Raw genomic sequence first — 26,083 nt, 5'->3', positions numbered from 1 at the left:
GGAGAAGCAGGATCCGGGTTTCAACATGGCGGAGCAGGTGAGTGATTAGAAACAGGAAGTTGTCATGGTTCAACTCTGTCTCCTCGAAATTACAGCATGTTGAGCTTGAAACGTAACGCTGCTGAATCACGATTTCTCTCAATATGGTGAGAAAATGTTCTTAACCCTCCTGTTGTCCTCAAGTCAAGGAAGGAAGGGAGGAAGAAGGAGGAAAGAAATGAGGAAGACGGAAGGAAAGGAGGGAGGGAGGGAGGGAGGGAGGGAGGGAGGGAGGAGGGAAAGAAGGGAGGAAAGAAGGAAGGGAGGAAGGAAGGAAGGGAGGTGGGAGGGAGGGAGGGAGAAAGTAAGGAAGGAAGGAAGGTAGGTGGGAGGGAGGAAAGGAAGGAAGGGAAGGAAGGAAGGAAGGAAGAAGGAAGGAAAGGAGGGAGAAAGGAAGGGAGGGAGGGAGGAAGGAAATGAGGGAGGGGGAGGGAAAGAAGGGAGGAAGGAAAGGAAGGAAGTAAGGAAGGAAGGAAGGATGGAGGAAATAATGAAGGAAGGGAGGAAGAAGGAAGGGAATGAGGAAGAAGGAAGGAAAGGAGGGAGAAAGGAAGGAAGGGAGGGAGGGAGGGAGGAAGGAAGGACGGAGGAAATAAGGAAGGAAGGAAAGTAGATGGGAGGGAGGAAAGGAAGGAAGGAAGGAAGGAAGGAAGGAAGGAAGGAAGGAAGGAAGGAAGGAACAGTCAAAACAGACGGGGTCAATTTGACCCTTACATAAGAGTTGAAATGAGATGTCAGTTTCCCAGAACATTTTTTTCCTCCTCAAAAAAATAAAGTTCCCATCGTGTGGAACAAAACAAATGCCAGATAATACCAGAAAAATATTTATGGTATTAAATTTGGTTCGGACATTAACTCTTCCCAGGAGGATGAACTTTCATGTAGCAGTAGGTTGTGATGTGGTCTGGTTGTAAAACTACAGATGGCTCTCTCATCAGCCTCCGTTATATTTGGAGATTAATAATACGACTCATAAAATGTACAAGTTATGTTTGTAGGCTTTGGATCTGGGTCCTTCCTTCCTTCCTTCCTTCCTTCCTTCCTTCCTTCTTTCCTTTCCTCCCTTCTTTCCTTCCTCCCTCCTTTCCTTCCTTCCTCCCTCCCCTTCCTTCCTTCCTCCCTCCTTCCTTCCTTCCTTCCTTCCTCCCTCCCCTTCTTTCCTTCCTTCCTCCCTCCTTCTTTCCTTCCCACCCTGCCTCCCACCTTCCTTCCTTCCTTCCTTCCTTCCTCCCTCCCCTTCCTTCCTTCCTCCCTCCCTCCTTCCTTCCTTCCTTCTTTCCTTCCTTCCTCCCTCCTTCTTTCCTTCCCACCCTGCCTCCCACCTTCCTTCCTTCCTTCCTTCCTTCCTTTCGTCCCTTCTTTCCTTCCTCCCCCCTTTCCTTTCCTTCCTTCTTCCTCCCTTCCTTCCTTCCTTCCTCTCTCCTTCTTTCCTTCCCACCCTCCCTCCCACCTACCTTCCTTCCTTCCTTCCTTCCTCCCTCCCTCCTTCTTTCCTTCCCTTCCTTCCTTCCTTACTTCCTTCCTTCCTTCCTTCCTTCCATCCTTCCTTCCATCCTTCCTTCCTTCTTTCCTCCCTCCTTCTTCCTTCCCTTCCCTTCCTTCCTTACTTCCTTCCTTCCTTCCTTCTTTCCTTTCCTCCCTTCTTTCCTCCCTCCCCTTCCTACCTTCCTTCCTCCCCTCCTTTCCTTCCTTCTTCCTCTCTTCCTTCCTTCTTCCTCCCTTCTTTCCTTGACTCGAGGACAACAGGAGGGTTAAACCATTTACAACCATAAACAACAGTGAACGGTTATTAATCAGAGTCCTGAAGTGTCCCAGAGGTGTGAGAGTATCGAGTTTCAGAGTTTCAGATTATATTACGACAGGTTGAACGAGTTTTCAGCACCAACGCTAAAAGCAGTCTTTCCGAATTAACTCCTGGATTTGGACTGGACACATATGGATGCATGTAACAGCTCCTATAAACACCTCCGAGTGAGAAGCTCAGTAGCTGCTGAGCTGACGCTTGCTGCTTGGCTCCGTCCTCGGTGTGTGTGTGTGTGTGTGTGTGTGTGTGTGTGTGTGTGTGTGTGTAGGGTGTGTGTGTGTGTGTGTGTGTGTGTGTGTGTGTGTGTGTGTGTGTGTGTGTGTGTGTGTAGGGGGTGTGTGTTGACTTCCCCTCTTAAGGCAGCCGATGGCAAGCTGTCAGGAGTTTAGTACACACCCTGAAACACAAGACACTTGGGAATGGGAGGCAGAGAGGAGGACTGTAAAGGCTTTAACGTGTGTGTGTGTGTGTGTGTGTGTGTGTGTGTGTGTGTTTGTGTGTGTGTGTGTGTGTGTGTGTGTGTGTGTGTGTGTGCATGAAGTAAAAAGGGAAACCTATATGTGGGGATTGATAACTTCCAATACTACTACAGCAGGTTTTGAAGACTTAATGTCCTGTAAGGTAGATTAAGGTAATGCCCCTTCCTTCCTTCCTTCTTTCCTTCCTTCCTCCCTTCTTTCCTTTCCTTTCCTCCCTCCCACCTACCTTCCTTCCTTTCCTCCCTCCCACCTACCTTCCTTCCTTATTTCCTCCGTCCTTCCTTCTTTCCTTTCCTCCCTTCTTTCTTTCTTCCCTCCTTTCCTTCCTTCCTTCCTCCCTCCCTCCTTCTTACCTTCCCTCCGTCCTTCCTTCCTTCCTTCCTTATTTCCTTTCCTCCCTCCCTCCCACCTACCTTCCTTCATTCCTTCCTTCCTCCCTCCTTCTTTCCTTTCCTCCCTTCCTTATTTCCTCCATCCTCCCTCCCTCCTTTCCTTCCTTCCTCCCTCCCTTCCTTCCTTTCTTTCCCTCTCTCTTTCCTTCCCTTTCACCTACCTTCCTTCATTCCTTCCTTCCTCCCTTCCTTCCTACCTTCCTCTCTCTTTTCCTTCCTTCTTCCTCCTTTCCTTCCTTCTTCCTCCCTTCCTTCCTTGACTCGAGGGTTAATCGTAATCAAGGTTAAAAGTTAAATTAATCGTGATTTTAATTTTTGCCATAATCGCCCCCAGCTCTACTGCTACTAGTTAGCTTTAAAATAATCAAATAGAAAAAGAGATAAATGCCCTGGAGCTTACGTAGATGTCCCACATTACTCTGATCCTCCCGAAGTGAAATATAAGACGCTCCGATGAGATATGCAGAGCTCTGTTCACATGTCTGTGTTTGTACTGTGTGTGTATACATATGTACATGTGTGTGTGCACAACTCCCCGATGAGTTAAAGATGATATCTGACAGAAGTCTACAGACAGGAAGTGTTTATACAGCCACTTCCTGGGGCTTTCATCACCTGGTATGTATGTGTGTTAGTGTGTGTGTGTGTGTGTGTGTGTGTGTGTGTTAGAGAGTGTCGTCCTCCTTTCTTCTTTCCTTCCTCCCTCCCTCCTTCTTTCCTTCCCTCCTTCCTTCCTTCCTCCCTTCCTTTCCTCCCTCCCACCTACCTACCTACCTTCCTTATTTCCTCCGTCCTTCCTTCCTTCCTTCCTCCCTTCCTCCCTCCTTTCCTCCCTTACTTCTTTCCTTTCCTCCCTCCCACCTACCTTCCTTCTTTCCTTTCCTCCCTCCCACCTACCTACCTACCTTCCTTCCTTCCTTCCTTCCTTTCCTTCCTCCCTTCCTTCTTTCCTTTCCTCCCTTCTTTCCTTCCTCCCTCCTTTCCTTCCTTCCTTCCTCCCTCCTTTCCTTCCTTCTTCCTCCCTTCCTTCCTTGACTCGAGGACAACAAGAGGGTTAATCGTAATACAGCCACTTCCTTTGGGTATATGTGTGTGTTAGTGTGTGTGTGTGTGTGTGTGTGTGTGTGTGTGTGTGTGTGTGTGTGTGTGTGTGTGTGTGTGTGTGTGTGTGTGTGTGTGTGTGTGTCTTATAGAGAGAAGGCATCTGATAATACTGTATATAGGAAAACATAAATTTCACAAGGCAAAGATGAAGGGAGAGGGGGGTGGAGTGTAAAAAGGAAGACGTCTCCTCCTCCTCTAGAGAAAAGTAAAGCAGTGAGTTGCAGAAACAGCGTAAAGGAGAAAGAGGACAACGAGGAGGAGGAGGAGGAGGAGGAGGTGACTTATCCTCAGTAGTCCCTTAAGCTGTTTTAACATTATCTAGCATGAGTTAGCAGCTTTTATACACAATAAAAATTACAATAAATAGACATTAGATTTGAATTAAATTGAAAGAGAAATAAAGTATAAGATAAAAAAAGTTGCAGGTTGGAAAGTGCAGAAGAGAAGGAGACAGTGTGTGTTTGTATAAGACTGTGTACTTACTTTTTATAGTGTTTAAACAGATACTTAACCCTAAATTACTCCTGATGGCTGCACCAACAGCCCTGTCATCAGTGTATGAAGGTGTAAAAGCACTTTGAGTGGTTAAAAAGACTATTTACAGATATTTTTTATGCTTTCTTTGGAGGCCAAGTGGAGATATCTGTATTATTAGTGCTCTGACATTAAATTAAATATCATATTATGTCTTATATCATGCTTGTAGATGCAGTTTCAACAAGAAGAGAGCATTACTTACTGTCTTACCCATCCTAAAAACTGAGCTAAGTAAGCTATACAGACTTAACCAGATTCAGAATGTAGATTATTTTATTTTAAAAACCTGATATCCACATCCTCTCTGACATTTTCTGCCTTTCTTAAAATGATTTTCCTCAAACAGGGAAGTGAAGAGATGTAAACTTGTCTAGACTTCTTTAACTAGACTTCTCTATTCTTCTTTAAAGCGCAATTTTAGTCAAAGTTTTGCAGAAAAATCAGAACATAAAGTGCTTTTAACTGCACAATGTTACAAAAAAGAAGGTGCTACAAGGAAGAAACGGCTCTTTGCTAACATCTAATGGCAGCTTTGGGGATTTTTTTTTCTTTTTTTTAATATATTTAATTTACTTATAAGTTTGCTTGTTAGCTGTTAGCTGTTAGCTAACTGTTACTGTATCCGGCATAATAAACTGAGACTGCATATCATATATATATAAAGTACAAGTATGAGACTCAGCGGTGCTAACATTAGCTTTTACTGCTAACCTTAGAGCAGCTTCTTAATATGACAAAGTTTAATTTGGGTAAAGACACAAGCTAATATTATCTTTACATTATAATACTGTAAGCTCTTTACATGCAATAAAAAGTGTTTGGGAGGAGACGGCTGTCATCATCTATGTTGTGTTGAGTGTGTGTGTGTGTGTGTGTGTGTGTGTGTGTGTGTGTGTGTGTGTGTGTGTGTGTGTGTAATTTAGCTAAACAGAGCTGTAACTGTGTGTCTTGCTGCACATCACACATGACCTCATTAGCGATGGCAGTTTATTTTTAGCTCCTCCTCTATTCATCAGCCAAACGGCCTGAGGAAGCCATTCCTGCGTGTGTGTGTGTGTGTGTTTGTGTGTGTGTGTGTGTCTATGTATGTGTGTGTGTGTGTGGGTTAAATTACAGTATAATGCTGGGCGGCGGGGGGGGTTTCAGTTTCTTCCAATGTTGTCATCAAAAAGTAAATATCAGCTTTCACGTGGCTATTTTATGAATGTTTCATGTCACATTTCTTTCTTTTTTTTAATGTCATAATCAGTTTTTTCAGGCTTCCTGCATCTTTAAATTAAATCTGTGTGTTTCCATACCAAACATTCCTGCCATGCATAATAAAAAAAGATTTTCTGGAGGGTCAAAGTGCAAATCCCAATAAACAATTAACAAAAAAAAACAGACAGAAAGTACTTTTAATGCATATTTTATAAGATAAAAACATTATGGAGTCATTAGGAAAGCGAATTTTGTATTAAAGATGTTGTGCTAATGATCATCTGATAATTATTTCTTCAAAAACTCCTTTAAAGGCACATACAAGATTTTCTCCAATAATAAAACAGGAAGTGCTTTAAAAAATTGTGGGTTTATAAAAAAGAATATATAGTGTTTTTATAGTGCTTTAGTAATTTAACTACTGGTTGAACGGTGACGACACACCAAAAAGGTCACACCCTCAAAGCACAGGAAATACATTTTACCAGTTAATAAATGTTGGAGGAAGGACAGAAGGAAGAAAGGGAGGAAGGACAGATGGAAGGAAGGGAGGAAGGACAGATGGAAGGAAGGGAGGAAGGACAGATGGAAGGAAGGTAGGAAGGACAGAAGGAAGAAAGGGAGGAAGGACAGAAGGAAGAAAGGGAGGAAGGACAGATGGGAGGAAGGACAGAAGGAAAAAAGGTAGGAAGGACAGAAGGAAGAAAGGGAGGAAGGACAGATGGAAGGAAGGGAGGAAGGACAGATGGGAGGAAGGACAGAAGGAAGAAAGGGAGGAAGGACAGATGGAAGGAAGGACAGAAGGAAGAAAGGTAGGAAGGACAGATGGAAGGAAGGACAGAAGGAAGAAAGGTAGGAAGGACAGAAGGAAGAAAGGTAGGAAGGAACAAAGAAAGGATAAAAGGAAGGTAGGAAAAGAGCACAGGAAGGAAAGTGGGCCGGATTGCACCCCTCTGCGGGCCGGTTCTGGCCCACGAGCCGCATGTTTGATACCCCTGCTTTAAATGCTATAATCATCTGCCATTACATTGAGATCATTTACCTGCAAATACCTTAAATAAGCTTCTCTACTATCTATCTTCTAAATCCTGTTTCTTCCCTTTTTTCTTGGCTCCTTTCAGTCCAGTGAGCTGGAGGACCTGCTGGAGGATCTGCAGAATGGCGGCCAGCAGCAGCTGTTCTCGGGCCAGCCGCAATCCAGAGGTGCAGCTTCATCTTCATCCTCCTCTTCTGCACCACCTGGCTCCTCTGTGGACAAACAGACCATCATCAGCGACATCCTGCAGATGACGGACAGCACCGGCAGCAGTCCTCCGAACCAGCACCAAGCTTTCCCTCCCATGGGCCCTGCAGGTACGTCTGCAGCAGTGTGTGTGTGTGTGTGTGTGTGTGTTTGTGTGTGTGTGTGTGTGTCTGGAGAGGAATTTGGATCCTTTCTGCTTCTTAAAAATGTTTAAAATTGATCTAAATCCCTTTTTATCGTCCCATCAGGCTTTAATGGTGCCAGGCCCAACCAGCCGATTCGAGCCGCTCCTCCAGTCAGGAGCATGTCTCTGGACGGCGGTATGGGCCCCAACCACAACGCTGCCAGACCCTTCCCTCCTCAGCACAGGAACAACAGCCCTTACACTTTAATGCAACAGCACCAAAGCATGATGGGAAATCACGCGTGCATGCCTAACCAGGCTGCAATGGCCAACGCAGGTAAGGACGGAGATTAAATAGCTCTGAAGCATTTTGCCTCTCCAGCTTAGGAGCATCATGTTAGAATAAATCCTTTATCTTATATTTATTTATGTCCGTACAGCACACTGGGTCACATCTGTTTTAATTCCTAGAAAAAATATCATATTAAAATAGTTTTATTGTGTAAAACAGTTTAGTTTAAGGGCTCAAATATGGGGCTGTATTTAACCTTTACATACTGTTCATATTCTGACTCATGATTGGTCTCTACACCAATTCACATTCATAAATTCCCTCAGCAGTCATTTATAAACGTTTGGTTAATCTTATGGAAAAAAGACTATTATAAATCACTATTTTATGATCCAGGAGAACATTTTATTGAATATGATGAATCCAACATGTTTGAATGCTGATTTTTGGATTTAAAAAAAAACAAAAAACAGGTTCAACTTGTATTTTTCCATATATAAATATGTGTACATGTAAATAAGTAAAAAAAAATGGATTTTATTTCCATTTATGTAAACTATTGGTCACTTTAGGAAAATTCAGTTTTTTTACAGCTCTCAAATGTAAGAAAAGAAAGAAACCCTGTAAGACTTGAGGCAAATGTAGAGATTTAAACCTTATGACCGTACAGCACTCTGGGTCACATCTGTTTTATTTCCTAGAAAAAATGTTATAATAATTCATTGTATGAAACAGTTCAAACATGGAGTTTTGTGGAGAGTCAAATCCAGGTGAATCACTAGAAAATTACATTCTTAAAATAAATTGATTCCCAGAAAAACATAATTTTATCTCGGTGCTCCTTATAAGAAGAACATGATTTTTAGCTTTTGTATTAATAAATGTATTTCATTTTTCTAACTAATTCTGCTCTCTGCTCTCCGAATACCAGGCATGATGAGTCGGGGCTCAATGCAGCAGGGTTGGGGCCCCCAAGGGTCAATGGGGGCCAATCCAGCGGCCGTAATGGGTCAGGGGGTCGGACCCGGTCGCATGATGCCCAACATGAACGCTGCGCTTCCCATGAGAGGCAACGGCCCGCCTGGATCCAGAGGCATGGTCAACATGCAGATGATGGGCAACGGTGAGATGAGAATGATGGATAGATGGAAAGAAAGATGGATGGATGCATTAATGAGGTTTTTTTTAATTTATTTTTTTAATTTTCCTCTTTCTTCTTCCTCTATCAGAGATGGAGATGACAAACCCCACCTACCCTCAGCAGCACGTAGCGCCCAATCAGACGGCTCCATGGCCAGACAGGATGATGATGGATCACTATGGAAACCAAAACAGGTAGCAGATTCATTCCTGTACATAGTCGTTGAGTATTATACCATGAATGTATTAAGGGAGCAGAACGCATCGACATCCCAAAAAGTCTGTGTAAAGTAAGAATAAATATGTGTTCTGAGTTTGACATACCACAGCAAAGTGTGTTGTTAACCACCCTGCCAAATTTGAATGATTAAAAAAATCGCCAAATATATGAAATTAGGCTTCAAAGTTGTGTAAAACTCAGCCTTTGCTACCAAACGCTGTGGGAGTTCCCGCCGAGTCCGCTGAAGCCCCGCCCCCTACCAAGTGTCACCTGTCAATCAAAGTCACCACCTCTACCAGAAACATGGATGCTACGTCTGAGAGCTTTCTGCTGCTAACTCGGCGGTTAGCTCGGCGGCGCTGGTAGCTCGGCGGCTAACTCTGTGGTTAGCTCAGTTGCTAGCTCGGTGGTTAGCTCAGCTGCTAGCTCGGCAGCTAACTCAGCTAACTGGCTAACTGTAGACTGTAGTAGTAGTAGTGTGTGCTGAATATATTTATACCTCTACAGCAGCAGGGGCGGGTTTATGCTAACGCTGCGATGATTTTCAGACCCGCCCACTAAATCCTGAACACAGAAATCTTGAAACACAGTTTGTGAATCCTAGCTCCACAATTCAAATCTAAATGGTTGAAATGTTTTTTTACACCTCAAGCTGCAAACAAGGTCAAGTATTACTCTTTTTATTAGGTAATCCATGCAGCTTTTGTATTTGTAAAACTTCACATTTTTGCCATCATTCTAATATAAAGTCTATCAGCCGATTACGAACATGGGGGGCCGCTCCAGCCAGAGAAACACTAATGAGCATGTGCAGTGTGCCCAAAAAAGCAGAAGCAAAACTGGAAGCTTGAAAACTTTTTGTTTAATAGGCATCATCTTGGATTCGTAAAAACACAAAGCGGTGACACTGATCTTTATCTTTTCAGGCCGCCGTACGGAGTCCCACAAGAGGAAAGGATGGGGTGCTGCAACACGGGGCCCGAGGGTCCGCCGGATGAAGGATCCCTACTCAACCAGCTGTGCTCAATGCTGAAGGACTACGAGGGTCTGGAGGAGATCGACAAGATGCTGGGAATCCCCACTCTGGCTGGACAGGTGAGCACCGTCAAACTCGCTGGCTGGTGGAGAGTAAGAAATTACAAATGTATGGTTCAGTCCGGCCCACTTTCCTTCCTGTGTTCTTATCCTTCCTTCCATACTTCCTCCCTTTCTTCCTTCCTTCCATCTGTCTTTCCTCCCTTTCTTCCTTCTGTTCTTCCTTCCATCTGTCCTTCCTACCTTCCTTTCTTCCTTTCTTCCTTCCATCTGTCCTAACTCCCTTTCTTCCTCCTGTCCTTTCTTCCGTCTGTCTGTCTTTCCTACCTTTCTTCCCTCCTTCCTTTTGCCTGTCTTTCCTTCCTTCCCTTCTTATTTCCTCCCTTTCTTCCTTCTTCCATTCTTTCTCTTCTTATTTCCTTCCATCTTTTTAATGATCCGGCCCACATGAGATCAAATTGGTCTGTATGTGGCCCCTGAATGAAAATGAGTTTGACACTTCTGTCATAGACTGTCTTTCCACCATTTTTTATTTATCATGTTCTTTAGTGCTTCTTATACAGTAAAAACCAGTGTAAATGATGCACCTTTAAAGCAATATTTCAAGAAAGAAACTCAAATTTCTGAGATTAAAGTCGTAAATTTACAAGAATAAACCTTGAATATGCTCAAATTTGTGAGGAAAAAACTTCAAACTGCCAAATAATCAAATAGCCTCACTTTGCAACCCTGGAGAGACGTTGCTTGTGGTGCATTAAGCCTGCCATAGAGGAACTGCTCAAATTGTACTTTTCAGTTGGGTTTAGCAATAAGGAGATACTTGTGTAACCGAGCGTTATAGACACTTACATACATTATAAAATAAAAGCAGGGAGGCTCCGATGCTTGAACAGGACAGCCTCACATTTAATACAGTTCACTTTTCTGATCACACGTCTGTCGCTGTGCATCCACATATCCACACACTTCTGTTCTACTCCTTCAAATTTATGAGAAATAAACTTTGACTCAGGCCCAGTTTCTTGCAATGTCTTTTCAAAGTCCGGATGTTTACGATGATAAGGTGATTCTGGTGGGTTAACAGATAACGAGATAATAAACAGATGGCTGAGAGTCAATTCATGTTTCTTCTGGTTAACCCTTAAACAGACCTTACTAGTTATGTCATTTGCACCTCAAGTAAGGAAGGAATGAAGGAAAGAAGGAAGGAAGGAAGGAAAGGACGGAAGAAGGAAGGAAAGGAGGAAGGAAGGGAAGCAAGGGAGGAAGAAGGAAGGAAAGGAAGGAGGGAGGAAGGAAGGAAGGTAGGAAGGAAAGGAGGGAATAAGGAAGGAAAGGAGGGAGGAAGGGAAGGAAGGGAGGAAGAAGGAAGGAAAGGAAGGAGGGAGGAAGGAAGGAAGGTAGGAAGGAAAGGAGGGAATAAGGAAGGAAAGGAGGGAGGAAGGGAAGGAAGGGAGGAAGAAGGAAGGAAAGGAAGGAGGGAGGAAGGAAGAAAGGTAGGAAGGAAAGGAGGGAAGAAGGAAGGAAAGGATGGAGGAAGGGAAGGAAGGGAGGGAGGAAGAAGGAAGGAAAGGAGGGAGGAAGGAAGGAAGGACAGATGAAGGAAGGAAGACAGGACAGAAGGAGGGAACATTTACCCTAACAGCTGAACTTAGATCTGAGGAAGGAAGGAAAGAAGGAAGGAAGGAAGGAAGGACGGACGGACAGATGAAGGAAGGAAGGAAGGAAGGACAGAGGAAGGAAGGAAGGAAGGACAGAGGAAGGACCCGGGAGGACAACACGAAGGTTAAAGAGTCTGTATCTCCTGGTGCACGTTGTCTGTTTAAGGGTTAAACATTCACACAGTGACGATGAAGTAGTTTTATTTTGAAGGAGTAGAACAGAAGTGAGTGTATTGTGGATATTGTTGAAGAGGCAAAAAAGATAAAAAGGTTATGAACTGATTTGTTGAATGTCCAAACTCCTGAATGTTACTTTATGTATTTATAATTTTGTGAATGTAAAAGTTAAGAAATCACCAGAATAATAAAAGCGCTGTTCTGGTTAAACATTCACACAGTGAAGATGTAGTAGTTTTATTTTGAAGGAGTAGAACAGAAATGAGTGTATTGTGGATGAGAAGTGGCAGAAAAGTGAAGAGTACTAAATGTTCAATATCGGACTTTTATTCTTGTAAATGTGCGACTTTATAATGTCGATATTGATGAAGAGGCTTCTGACTGTTACTGCTTGTATTTATACTTTTGTGAATGTAAAATTGAAATAGTAAAAGTTGAGAAAATACCTGAATAATAAAATATTTGTAATTAGCGTAATTATTATATTACAGTTATCTGACTATTTAAAGACCAAAAAACAGAGGAAACAAGAGAAGATATTGAGGATAAACTCCACATATGCAGAGTAACAGCCAGTGAAGAGTAATAAATGTACGGCTATATTGTTCAAGCAGCGGTTTCTCGTAAATTTGAGACTTTATAATGTCGATATTGATGAAGAGGGAAAAAAGATCAAAAGGTTATGAACTGATTTGTATTAGCCGATTTGTTGAATGTCGAAACTCCTGACTGTTACTGCATGTATTTATGATTTTGTAAATGTAAAATTTTAATAGTAAAAGTTGAGAAAACACCAGAATAATAAAATATTTATCATTAGTGTCATTGATATATTACATTTATAGCGGTAAGTCGCTCCATCTGACAATTTAAACACCAAAAAACAGGAAACAAGAGAAGATATTGAGGTTAAACTCCACATATGCAGAGTAGCAACATGTCAATCATGTTTTATTCATTCCTCATATCTCATCTTCTCCCCCCATTAGGGCCCGATGTCAGACCAGGACCAGTACCTTGGCTCTGCAGACCCAGCAGCCGGTATGAAACCTCCCCTGTACAGCCAACACTATGCCACTCAGTCGGGCTACGGCGGCCTGCCTCCAGATGGCGGGTTCCACGGACCCTCTATGGGGGGCCATATGGGGCCGCAGAGGATGCCACACGCTGGCTACCCACCAATGATGAGGATGCCTGGAGGCTTAGGGCCCAGACCAGCCGGGATGAGGCCAGGAGGGCCTAACCCTGTAGTCCCCCCCCAGCCTAACAACATGAGGCTTCAGCTGCAGCACAGACTCCAGGCCCAGCTGGTACGTGGCGACTTATCATTTATTTTAAAAAAAACAACCCAGAAAGACAGAAATGGGTTTTAAAAGTTTATTGAGCACAAACCAGGAGTGTTGTGGTAGATAGACAAGAAACAGGTGGGGATCAGGGTGTGGCTAGTGTTACCATAGCAACAGGGGTATGAAGAGCTGGTATGTGGCAACTTATCTTTTTTTTTTTTTAAAACAGGAAGACAGAAATGGGTTTTAACAGTTTATTGAGCACGAACCAGGAGTGTTGTGGTAGATAGATGAGAAACAGTTGTATACAGGTAGTGTTACCATAGCAACATAGATATGAAGAGCTGGTACGTGGCAACTTATCATTAATTTTTAAAAAAAACCCAGAAAGACAGAAATGGGTTTTAAAAGTTTATTGAGCACGAACCAGGAAGGTTGTGGTAGATAGATGAGAAACAGGTGGGGATCAGGGTGTGGCTAGTGTCACCATAGCAACGTGGATATGAAGAGCTGGTACGTGGCAATTTATCATTTATTTTAAAAAAAAACAAGAAGACAGAAATGGGTTTTAAAAGTTTATTGAACACGAAGCAGGAGTGTTGTGGTAGATAGATGAGAAACAGTCGCATACAGGTAGTGTTACCATAGCAACATGGATATGAAGAGCTGGTACGTGGCAACTTATCATTAATTTAAACCCCCCCCCCCCCAGAAAGACAGAAATGTGTTTTAAAAGTTTATTAAGCACGAACCAGGAATGTTGTGGTAGGTAGACGAGAAACAAGTGGGGATCAGGGTGTGGCTAGCGTTACCATAGCAACATGGATATGAAGAGCTAGTACGTGGCAACTTATCATTTATTTAAACCCCCCCTCCCCAGAAAGACAGAAATGGGTTTTAAAAGTTTATCGAGCACGAACCAGGAAGGTTGTGGCAGATAGATGAGAAACAGTCGCATACAGGTGGGGATCAGGGTGTGGCTAGCGTTACCATAGCAACATGGATATGAAGAGGACAACTCTTTTTAGCATCCAGCAGAGCAGAGTTATATAAAATTAGAAAGTGTGATGCAGCTAATATGAGATATGAGAGCTTTCTACATATTAAGACTCTGAATTATCTATTAAGGAAAAGAAGACAGGAAGTGGGCCGGGGCGGACCCCTTGGCGGGCCGGTTCTGGCCCACGGGCCACATGTTTGACACCCCTGCTTTACACACACACTCGTTTTCATCTTTATTAAACAGCAAACCCTCATTACCATGAAAAGAGACGCCGGTCGTACCTCGTACCTCTTATATTAGATAGTCAAATTAAAAAAACAAAGCAGCCTGAGTTGTTTTTTTTCTTATCACACTCGACGCATCGGAGCAGACGCCCAGCCAACAAGGGTTCAATGAGTTTAAGCAGCAGCGGCCAGAAAAGAACAAAACGTGCGGGGGAAGTGCTGATGAACGCAGGAAGCTGAGAAACTGAAACGATGAACACACACACACACACACACACACACACACACACACACACACACACACACACACACACACACACACACACACACACAATGTAAAGATAATTGCAGGCGCTCTTAAAATCCAATTTCCTTATAATTGTTCCTGTTCTTGATTGTATGTACTTGTATTAATGTATAGAGATACTTGTTTTTACTTCTTTTGTACAATTATTATGTGAAATTTCCTTTTTTTTCTTCCTTTTTTTATTAAATATTGTAGTTTTATAGTAATTTAGTGGTTGGTTTAACATGAAAAACACAATATGTTCCTGTGATATTATTTATTACAGCATCATATTGTAATTTCACAATAAAATACTGTATTTTCACAGTAATATTGTGTCAGGTTTGATGTAGAAACACAATATATTACTGTGGTTTTCATGTAAATTACTGTAGAATAATTACAATATGCCATTTTGAATTTACTGCAATTATTAGCCAGTAATTTTATTGTGAAATTACAATAATATAATTTTACAGTGTACTTACATTAAACACTTTATTTAATCTACTAATTGTTTATATTCAGTTTTGTGCATTGTTTCATATCTTCAGATCTCCTTAATCCAACATTTCCACCCTAAAAGTGATTTATACTTCACTTTTATTTTAATATAATTTGCACTAAAGGGATGATTTACCCATGAACAGCTTTTATCTAGAGGTCTACACTGCCATCTGGTGGTGAGATGATGTAATGACAGCAGTGTTTTATCACTTCCTCCTCACTGTGCCAATAAGAAATCTTTAAATAACTTCCTGCAATCTGGAAAGAAGGAAGGAAGGAAGAAAGGGAGGAAGGAAGGGAGGAAAGAAGGAATGGATGGAGGAAAAAAGGAAGGAAGTAAGGAGAGAAGGAAGGGAGGAAGGAAAGGAAGGAAGACATGAAGGGAGGGTGGAACGAAGGAAGGAAGGGAGGAAAGAAGGAAGGAAGGGAGGGATTGAGGAAAAAAGGAAGGAAGTAAGGAGAGATGGAAGGGAGGAAGGAAAGGAAGGGAGGAAGGAAAGGAAGGAAGGAAAGAAGGAAGGAAGGGAGGGATTGAGGAAAAAAGGAAGGAAGTAAGGAGAGAAGGAAAGGAGGAAGGAAAGGAAGGATGGAACGAAGGAAGGAAGGAAGGGAGGAAGAAGGAAGGAAGGAAGGAATGGAGGAAAAAAGGAAGGAAGTAAGGGGAGATGGAAGGGAGGAAGGAAAGGGAGGAAGGAAGACAGGAAGGAAGACAAGAAGGGAGGAAGGAAAGGAGGAAGGGAAGGAAGGAAGTGAGGAAAGATGTATGGAAGGAGGGGAAGAATGAAGAATTAAAGAGGGAGGAAGGAAGGAAGGAAGGAAGGAAGGAAGGAAGGAAGGAAGGAACAGTCAAGAGAGATGGGGTCAATTTGACCCGGGAGGACGACAGGAGGGTTAAAGGTCTTTAAGCATCTGTAACTCAACATGTGACTAAATGTATTTTGACTCTGATTAATTAATTAATTAATTAATTAATTAATTATTCTGTTTCTCTCTGCGTAGAACCGCCAGCCGATGGTGAACCAGATGAGTGGAGTGTCCAATATGAATCTACCTCTAAGGTCTAATGTACCAAACCAGGTCAGTCCATATAAATGTGTATAAAAATGTATATATGTGTCTTTCTCTCTCTCTGTGTCTTGTTCCACTTCACTTCTTAACACCATTCAAATATTCTGAAGGGAGGTTTTTGCATTTAGCAGATTAGAAATGTTCCCCTGGTAGATGATTGACTCTCGCTGCTCCGTGTTTAATCATTGTAACGCATGTTCAGTATTAAATGTTTCCTCTATAGTTGTTTTCTTATCAGTGTGGAAAACCCCATTAAACTGAATTTAGATACTCAGATATGACTCGTGTTTAAGCCTCGACACAGTGGCATGAAGTTTATAATTATTAATCAGACGTAACTTAAAGTCCGTGTAAAGTAAGGATAAATATGTGTTCTGAGTTTGACATACCACAGAAAAGTGTGTTGTTAACCACCCTGCCAAATTTGAATGATTTAAAAAAATCGCCAAATATATGAAATTAGGTTTCAAAGTTGTGTAAAAATCAGCCTCTTTCTCTGCTCCCAAACGCTGTGGGAGTATCCACCGAGTCCGCTGAAGCCCCGCCCCCTACCAAGTGTCACCTGTCAATCAAAGTCACCACCTCTACCCAAAACATGGACGCTATGTCTGAGAGCTTTCAGCAGCTAGCTCAGCTGCTAGCTCGGCGGCTAACTCGGCTGCTAGCTCGGCGGCTAACTCGGCTGCTAGCTCGGCGGCTAACTCGGCTGCTAACTCAGCTAACTGGCTAACTGTAGACTGTAGTAGTAGTAGTGTGTGCTGAATGTATTTATACCTCTACAGCAGCAGGGGCGGGTTTATGCTAATCCTAGCTCCACAATTCAAATCTAAATGGTTGAAATGCTTTTTACACCTTTTTTAGAAATACATTTATGACCTATTTAATGTGTTTTAGAAGAAAGAAAATGTCTGAATTCACTTTACACGGTCTTTAACGTCACCTTGCCTTGTTTCCTCTTCCAGGGAACCCTCAACGCCCAGATGCTCGCCCAGCGTCAGCGAGAGTACCTCACCAACCACCTACGCCAACGCCAACAGCAGCAGCAGCAGCAGCAGCAACACGTGCACCAGCAGCGTGCCATGATGATGCGGACGCAGGGCATCAACATGCCGCCTAACATGCCCAGCGGGGGGGCCGCCCCTACGCCGATGCCCATGGGCGGCACCAACCCTCGTCTCCCACAAGGAAACCCGCAGCAGCAGTTCCCCTATCCGGCCTCCAGCTACGGTACCGGCCTGCCCTCTCCTCCTCCTCCACCTCCTCATCCTCCTCCTCATCCCGCCTCCTCCAGCCCCTTCTCCTCCCCTCTCTCCCCCAGCCATCATCTGGCTAGCCAGGGCATGATGGGAAATGTAGGCGGGCAGTACAGCGGGGTAATGAGTCCACCATCACAGCACAGTGCCTTCCACTTCAGCAGCGCAGGTATATTATTAAAGCTCGGCGGCGGCGTCACAGTGGTCTGTGTGCTTCGTGGAAGTCGCTTTCTCTGTTTTTCTGTGGTGGCGGTGATCAAATATAATCTTTTTAATGTTTCTATGTAATTATTATAATGTTATTTCCATTTTTTAAGGTGATTGGCTGTTGTTGTTTATTTTCTTGCAGTTAATTTATTTTTGTGTGCAAATCAAACACTCCTTACATCCTTTTTCTTTCTTTCTTCTTCATAAATCAATTCCTTCCTTCCTGTCGTCCTCCCGGGTCAAATTGACCCGTCTGTTTTGACTGTTCCTTCCTTCCTTCCTTCCATCTGTGCTTCCTCTCTCCTTCTCTCCTTCTCTCTTTCTTTCCTTCTTCTCCCTTTCTTCCTTCCTTCTGTCCTTCATCCCCCCTACCTTCCTCTCTTTCTTCTTCTCTCCTTCTTTCCTCCCTCCCTCTTACCTTCTTTCCTTCCTTACTTCATTCCTCCGTCATTCCTTCCTTCCTTCCTTCTTTCCTATATCCTTCTTTCCTTCCTCCCTCCCTTCTACCTTCTTTCCTCCCTCCCTCCCTCCCTCCCTCCTACCTTCCTTCCTTACTTACTTCTTTCCTCCATCCTTCCTTCCTACCTTCCTTATTTCCTTTCCTCCCTCCCTCCCTCCCTCCTACCTTCCTTACTTACTTCTTTCCTCCATCCTTCCTTCCTACCTTCCTTCTTTCCTTTACTCCCTTCCTCCCTTCCTTCCTTGACTCGAACACAACAGGAGGGTTAAAAGACTATTTGACCACAGATGGTAACTGTGGAGGGAAATAGCTCTGGTGGTTCTGGTGGTGGTGGCATCTACTTTGTCTTTTCATATTTCTTTTAACCTTTGTGTCATCCTCCCGGGTCAAATTGACCCGTCTGTTTTGACTGTTCCTTCTTTCCTCCCTCCTTTCCTTCCTTCTTCCTTCCTTCCTTCTTTCCTTCCTTCTTTCCTCCCTCCTTTACTTCCTTCTTCCTTCCTCCCTTCTTGCCTCCCTTCCTTCCTTCCTTCCTCCCTTCCTCCCTCCCTCCTTTCCTTCCTTCGTCCTTCCTCTCTTCCTCCCTCCTTTCCTTCCTTCTTCCTCCCTTCTTCCCTCCTCCCTACTTTCCGTCCTTCGTCCTTCCTCCCTCCCTCATTTCCTTCCTTCTTCCTTCTTCCTTCCTTCTTCCTTCCTTCTTCCTTCCTTCCTCCCTCCCTTTTTTGTATTTTTAACTGGACCCAGTGGCTATAGTTTGGATTTATTGTGATTTATTTGTTATGTGTTAGTCTTGTGCTAAGAACGTCATATAAAAACTAAGATTTTAATTGATTTTGTATGTCAGTACTGTCTTCCTCTCGATCTCTCTTCAATGAATTAAATGCAATAATCTTAAGTATCTGAGAGTAGAGTTGGAACTGAATAACTTTAATGTCCTCAGTCAGTTTCTACTCTAGTTTTCACACATCAAGCTTATTTTTCTTTCCCTTTCTTTCAAATCTTGCAGGAATGAGCCAGCAGCAGCAGCAGCAGCAGCAGCAACAACACCAGGATCCAGTGTCAGGGTTCCCGTGTGGGGCCACGACCCCCCAGAGCCCCCTGCTGTCCCCCAGGATGGGGCAGGGTCAGAGCCCCATGCTGCAGCAGGGTCAGGGCCAACCCCAATCTCAGCCGCAGGGCCCGAACCAGGGAGGGCCCCCCAGCTACCAGACCAGCTCCGAGCTCAACGGATGGCCTCAACAAGCCAACATCTCCACCAGCAGCAGGTACAAAGAGTTCATTCACCCTCCAGTTGTCCTCAGGTCAAGGAAGGACAGAAGGAAGGAAGGAAGGAAGGAAGGAAGGAAGGGAGGAAAGAAGAAATGAAGTAAGGAAGGGAAGGATGGACGACAAGAGGAAGGAAGTAAGGAGAGATGAAAGGGAAGAAGGAAAGGAAGGAAGACAAGAAGGGGGGATGGAAGGAAGGGAGGAAGGAGGGAAGGGAGGAAGGAAAGGAGGAAGGAGGGATGGAGGAAAAGAGGAAGGGAGGAAGGAGGGATGGAGGAAAAGAGGAAGGAAGTAAGGAGAGATGGAAGGGAGGAAGGAAAGGAAGGAAGACAAGAAGGGGGGATGGAAGGATATGATAAATTGATGTATATGGTATAAGAAACTTCTGTAGATAAAGTCATATCATACTGACTTGATTCGTGCCTCCTTTCAGTGTGTACCCCCAACAGTCCCAGTCCCAGTACCCCTCCCAACCCAACGGAGGGATGTACAGCAGCAACAACAACATGAACATGGGCCACGGCGCCATGGCGACCAATGGAGGCAACATGAACCAGATGTCAGGACAGAGGAGCTCGATGGCCGCCATGAATACAGAGCAGGTGAGAGACGGACAATATCACATACAGCACATTTATTCTTATATTACAGTTTGTTACAGGGTTTTTTAAAATAGCATAAATAGTGTATTGTTATTACATTAATTTCATTTTGCTGGAAGATGCAATACAGAAACTTCCACATGTAGCTTTTCTAGTAAATTAACTGTGTTGTGTCATTACCTTTTATAATACTTATCTTCATTATTTAGGAGAAATAATACTTCTAGCAGCTGGTTGCATGTTTGTTGTGAGTTTTGCATCCACTAGACTTCCACTAGTGTTAGCCAACAATATGTCTGAATTATTGTGAGATCACTGAGAGAAATGTAGGCTTAAAACCAAAAGGGGAACCTTCTTGTTCGCCCCATCTTCACCTGTCTTCCCCTAGTTATAAAAAAACTCAGCAATAGTTTAAGAAGCTGATTAAAAACTCACCTGTTTCATCACTACTGTGTTTTCCCACTGTGCATAGTTTTATTGATTTTATGTTGTTATTTCCTGTGCTTTGCTTGCATTGTACATTGTAGTTTTATGGTGCTTTATAAATCCAGTTTTCTCATTTACTTACCTCCTGCTTACTTTTCCTAGGTGAGTGACGGCAGCCTTATCCTGGAGCAGCTGGCAGGAATAGACATGATGACACAAGAGGGTGAAGACAATTCTGTAAGTCGGGCCTACACATTCACTCTTTACATAGACTATTGTAAGTGTTATAAGATGTTAAATAACATTTTCCATACTGCTGATTGATCTAAATTCAGACTAAGGCTAAGCTAAGCTGTCCAAAAGCTAAGTCAAATTATAGGATCATAAAGGTTTCATTATATCTCTTCAATAAAACATTTTTTGAGGATATTTAACCTTCCTGTTGTCCTCGAGTCAAGGAAGGAAAGGAGGAAGGGAGGAAGGAAGGAAGGAAGGAAGGAAGAAGGAAGAAAAGGAGGGAAGGGAGAGAGGAAGGGAGGAAGGACAGGAGGGAAGGGAGAGAGGAAGGACAGGAGGGAAGGAAGAAGGAAGGAAAGAAGGAAGGGAGAAAGAAGGAAGGGAAAAGGAAAGGAGGGAGGGAGGAAGGAAGGAAGGAGGGAGGGAGGAGGGGAGGGAGGAAGGAAGGACAGGAGGGAGGAAGGAAGGAAGGGAGAGAGGAGGGGAGGAAGAAAAGGAGGGAGGAAGGGAGGAAGGAAGGAAGGAAAGAAGAAGGAAGGAAGGTAGAGAGGAAGGAAGGAAGGGAGGACGGAAGGAAGGAAGGAAGGAAGGAAGGAAGGGAGCAAGAAGGAAGGAAGGGAGGAAGGACAGGAGGGAATGAAGAAGGAAGGAAGGGAGGAAGGAAAGGAAGGGAGGAAGGACAGGAGGGAGGAAAGAAGGAAGGAAGGAAAGGAGGGAGGAAGGGAGGGAGAAGGAAGGAAGGGAGAAAGGACAGGAGGGAGGGAAGAAGGAAGGAAGGAAGGAAGGAAGGAAGGGAGAAATTAGGAAGGAAGGAAGGAAAGGAGGAAGGGAGAAAGAAGGAAGGAAGGGAGGAAGGAGGGAGGGAAGAAGGAAGGAAGGTAGGAGGGAGGGAGCAAAGAAAGAGAGAAGGAAAGAGGAAGGAAGGACAGACGAAAGTTAAAGAAAAAAAATCCTTCTTTAATCACGATTTTCTCTTTTTTTTATAGAATTTTTGCTGACGTCCGCTGAAGTTGAGACGATATTAAACAACAGGAGCCCTCGCAAAAATACCGACTCCTCCTCTCAGCTCATCAGGAAGCATCGATGAGGAGGAGGAGGAAGTGGTAGTGGGGAGGAGGTGGCAGGGGGGGGGGTCACATGACGACGAAGACTCTTGCTCCCTCCTCTACCTCACCCAGTCAACTCAGAGAAAACTCAAAGGCGCTCGTCTCGTCACAAAGAGAGGCGGAAAAACCCGACTCATGTAAAAAAAAAAAAAAAAAAAAAAAAAACCTTCTGAACTGCATTCACACATTTTATGCAATTATAGGGAAACTGCCGTCTGAACCACCCAACATGACAACTAATTAATTATACTGGAAACCTACTACTGGGACGTTTTTTAGTTTACTGTATCTGATGCTGTCGTTCTTTAGTGACAGAGAAATGTATTAATTAATATATTCTAGTGAAACCTGGTATTCAGCTGTCTGTAAAGCTGGAGTAATTAAACAACACCAAATTACCAGTATCTGCACTAATTCAGTATAAATCTACATTCCCACAGCATTATTTTCATACAGGCTTATTGTCAGTATTAAAATACACTGGTACAGATGAAGTCATTTCAAAGTTCCCCTGTTTCCTTGATGGCTCCTTGACCGGTCCTTGGCTGGCCGATAATGGGCGCAGGGGGGATAATGTGACCCCCCAGCGATGACGTGGTCAATGAGGTCCCGACTAGGCATGGGCCGGTATGAGATTCTGGCGGTATGATAACCATAAGCAAAAATATCACGGTTTCACGGTATGGCGGTATTGCGTGATACTCTATGCTGCAGCTGCACCACCTGAGGGATTTCTGACCAGCACTTTCTGTCTCTGACCAGACTAAAAACAGCTCATACCTTTTAGGAACGGTATGACAGAAAATTTGGCAGTTTCGGTTATCGTGGCTTTTTCATATCGCGATATACCTTGAACACGGTTATCATCCCATGCCTAGTCCCGACTGGAAACGCCCCTAAGCTGCCTGAGTGAAAACCAGCTGCAATGCCTCATTTGTCCACAGGGAGGAGCAGTGTGTGTGTTTAGACCCACTGCTCATAGAAAAAAAGACGAGGCTGTCCAACGATTAAAAAAAATTAACTAATTAACCCTTTCATGCATAGTGGTCACTGCAGTGGACAGCTATTCAAAAGCTGTTTTCTTATGTATGAAAGGATTTTGATGGCATAGTTACACTTCAGCCTCCACAGTGGACACTAGTGCATCATCCCATACATCACCACTAAACCTGCAGTAATGTTTTCGGTTATAGATCAGTTGATTTATAATGTTGATATTATAATGTCATAGTATATCATTTGGTGAACGAAAAAATGAAGTTCAAATAAGTTTTTTTTTCATGCATAAAGAGAAGAAATGAAAAATATCAGGAGAAAAATCTTGACTGAGGTTATCATAATTCATGCATGGAAGGGCTAAAATAATTAGTAGTCAGTAGGTTATTTAATTTTTTGATCTGATTCGATGAATTTCGGGTGACCGGTCAGTAAAAATTCATAAAACATCAGAATGTGGGCTAGTTTGTGACAGAAGCGCCATCTCCTGGTCAAACCCTGTATTACAATGAGTAGGTGGGTTTACAGGAAAAGATAGACACGTCCAGGAGAAGGAGGGGAGGGGGTCGCTTGGCTCGGAGTCGGCTGCCATTCAGCTGGCTTTCAGCTTGGGGGTGAACTTTGAAGTGGCTACTACTGTATACACTCAAACATATACATGAACATCACTGGTAAAGGTTTAATGGCACGTACAGTAGAATCAAATACAGTGACTAAAAAAAAAAGAATATTAAAAAAAAAAAAAAAAAGGTATTCTTGTGTAGCATTTTGATTTTTTTTTTTTATTATTAATTGCATAATTTCACAAATTATGTCCTGTAGCTGGTCTGAACTGAAATTCACACTGGATTGTGTCAAGAGCTGTTAATTAATTTATTATGTGTTCTTGCTCCTTTTTTTTTTCTTTTCTTGATGCTAAAAAAAGTTAATATATCAAAAACATTAGAATCAACAGGAAGTGAGTGTAAAATGTTTCTACTGTATGTTTTTTTTCTTTTTTTTAAGACACAGAATGAAGAATTATTTTATTTTTAGCACCTTTCAGACAATTACCAGGTTTTTATGTAGTTTTTTCCTTTTTTTTTCATCACTATTATATAAATCATCCTGTTGTCATCGGTTACGAGTCTCAAGTTTTACATACATGAACCCCAGTTAATGTGCTGCGGTCAGATGAATGTATTACTAAAAGTTTTCCCACTGAAAACACACAACTTTAATCCTCTCAACAGTGTATATTGTGATAATGAGAGTAAATTTATGTGTGTGTGTGTGTGAGTGTGCGAGTGTGTGTGTGTGTGTGTGTGTGTGTGTGTGTGTGTGTGAAACTGAAACGAATTATGTCAAGAAGAGTTGTTTCGACATTTAGAGAGACGCTGAAATTTGTCGACAAAGCATAAATGAAATTTTATCTTTTTATGGTTCTGTTTGAGAGCCTTGACTGTCAAATGAGAAGGTTTATGAAAATATTTTAAAAGGTATTTATAGTTTTGAAAGAAGAAGTTTTAGAGATTCTTTGTATAACGCACGAAAAAAATAATTAAGTCTATCTTTAATCTCTTAAAATGGTCGATTTTTGACGTCGATTTTGAACATATATCTCAACTGCTGTAGTAAAACAGGGGAACTGTATCCTATTTAATTTCTTTTTTCTTTGAATGAAGGTGAATGTGTATAGAAAATGTAAATATTTAGATTTATTAAACCTTTTTTTTTTGTCTTTTTTCCCCCTAAGTGGTATTTGCAAAGCAGCAGTTTGGAGTTTTAATCCAACAAACATTTCTTCTTCAGAGAGCAGAAAATATCTCATTGGTTGAATTATATCTCGTTGTTGTTGTTATGGAGCTAAATAAGTTTTTCAGAGCAGTATTTAACTTATTAAATTACTTCAATGGCAAAAAAACTGGTGAAAATGTTTAAAAACCTATGACCTTTGAAATGCAGTCGGCCAACTAGCTAGCTTTCCTCGCTAGAGCTAGCTAAATGCTAAGTAGCTAACCCAATATCAGTAATGCTACACTTTATATTTCATTTTCTATCTTGACCTTTTATTTTTAGCCACTTAAACCACAAAGTGTTAGCTATGATGATATTGGTTGATCCACAACTTCTTGAAACATCTCTACGACTTCTGTGCAACTAATGTATTTCCATTTAATCTAATGATATTCACGTTCCTAACAAGATGATTTGCAACTTTACTGACTTTTTTTTACCATCAGTTTGTCCAATACTTTAAAAACCAATCTATGACCTTTGAAATGCAGTCGGCCAACTAGCTAGCTTTCCACGCTAGAGCTAGCTAAGCTAAGTAGCTAACCCAATATCAGTAATGCTACACTTTATATTTCATCTTCTATCTTGACCTTTTATTTTTAGCCACTTATACCACAAAGTGTTAGCTATGGTGATATTGGTTGATCCACAACTTCTGTGCGACTAATGCATTTCCATTATATCTGGTTAAGATATTTACGTTCCTAACAAGATGATTTGCAACTTTACTGACTATATGACTTTTTTTTACCATCAGTTTGTCCAATACTTTAAAAACCAATTTATGACCTTTGAAATGCAGTTGGCCAACAAACTAGCTTTCCTCGCTAGAGCTAGCTATGCTAAGTAGCTAACTATGCTAAGTAGCTAACCCAATATCAGTAATGCTACACTTTATATTTCATTTGTCCAATATTTTGGTTTACGACCAAAAAAACCTGCAAAACTAACGACATTCCCATCAGCCTTAACAGCGTTGCATGCTAATTAACAAATCTTAGCATGCTAACAGGCTAAATAAATAGATGGTGGCCATGGTAACATTACTTTCCTATTCATGCTATCACATTAGCATTTACCTGAAAGCATCACAGCCACCGCTAACTCTTATTTTGATGATTCAGTCCGAAAACCTTAATTTAATGGCTCTACTCACTGAGATTTTAACCAATGAGATAATTTCTGCCTCCGTTGCAGCTTTGCTTCTAAATGAATGTGAGTATAACTAATAAAACTCCATGCTACTGCCATTTATTTAAAACAAAAAGCTCTATGGACAATTCAACAGTACATCGCTGTCCAAAAAAAACCCAGTCTATTATCGGAGCTTGTGGTGTTTAAATTGATCTTTAAGTAACTTGAGAGTTTCTAAATACTCTCTCCCAGGTGATGAGTTTAAGGATTTAGTCTGACCTGGTCTATAAAAACAGATTATTAAGCAAGCAGGTCAACTCTGAGCAGGAAACTCCGAACCTTTGAATCCAAAGCAGATTGGACCTCTTCTAACATTTTTTTTTTTTTTGGGAATAATTTAATCAAATCAAAAATATAAAAGGTGCTCTCGCTGTTTTAAATGTAGGTGCTTTTGTTTCATGTAAGCTTTTTTTTTTTAAATTGTGAACAAAAACTGACTGTAAAAAAAAAAAACTGGCAATGTATGTTTTGTTTTTTCAGGCCCCCCCCCCCAAACCCCCCCTCCCCTTTTTTTTCTCTGCTTCAGATGGTCCGAAAATAAGTAATGTACTAAACACGTGGCATTCCTTGTTGTATGAAAATGTAAACTGACTGCAAAAAATGAAACACTGAAATCCACTTTTTATTTTCTTTTTAAAATATGGACCCCCAGGAAGAGAAGAGTAGCTGTTGCCTAGGTAACAGCTAATGGGGTTCTAAATCGCTGTTGCCTTGGTAACAGCTAATGGGGTTCCAAATA

General features: G+C 42.3%; 1 protein-coding gene across 1 annotated transcript in view; it reads left to right on the top strand.

Moving 5' to 3' along the window:
• Window positions 1-21,354, top strand: part of LOC128369732 (nuclear receptor coactivator 2-like) — a 48,800-nt gene extending 27,446 nt beyond the window's left edge. Inside the window, exons 2-14 of the mRNA XM_053330809.1 lie at window positions 5-37; window positions 6,677-6,908; window positions 7,047-7,259; window positions 8,146-8,337; window positions 8,444-8,549; window positions 9,501-9,669; window positions 12,437-12,757; window positions 15,753-15,830; window positions 16,784-17,243; window positions 18,748-19,006; window positions 19,441-19,609; window positions 20,198-20,272; window positions 21,259-21,354. Coding sequence (XP_053186784.1) covers window positions 5-37; window positions 6,677-6,908; window positions 7,047-7,259; window positions 8,146-8,337; window positions 8,444-8,549; window positions 9,501-9,669; window positions 12,437-12,757; window positions 15,753-15,830; window positions 16,784-17,243; window positions 18,748-19,006; window positions 19,441-19,609; window positions 20,198-20,272; window positions 21,259-21,270 — 2,319 coding nt within the window. The 3' untranslated portion in view covers window positions 21,271-21,354. The remainder of the gene's footprint in view (window positions 1-4; window positions 38-6,676; window positions 6,909-7,046; window positions 7,260-8,145; window positions 8,338-8,443; window positions 8,550-9,500; window positions 9,670-12,436; window positions 12,758-15,752; window positions 15,831-16,783; window positions 17,244-18,747; window positions 19,007-19,440; window positions 19,610-20,197; window positions 20,273-21,258) is intronic.
• Window positions 21,355-26,083: the final 4,729 nt, after the last annotated feature.

The sequence above is a fragment of the Scomber japonicus genome, chromosome 12 (genome assembly GCF_027409825.1).
Source record: "Scomber japonicus isolate fScoJap1 chromosome 12, fScoJap1.pri, whole genome shotgun sequence".
NCBI lineage: Eukaryota > Metazoa > Chordata > Actinopteri > Scombriformes > Scombridae > Scomber > Scomber japonicus.
This window is presented reverse-complemented; position numbering and strand designations above follow the sequence as displayed.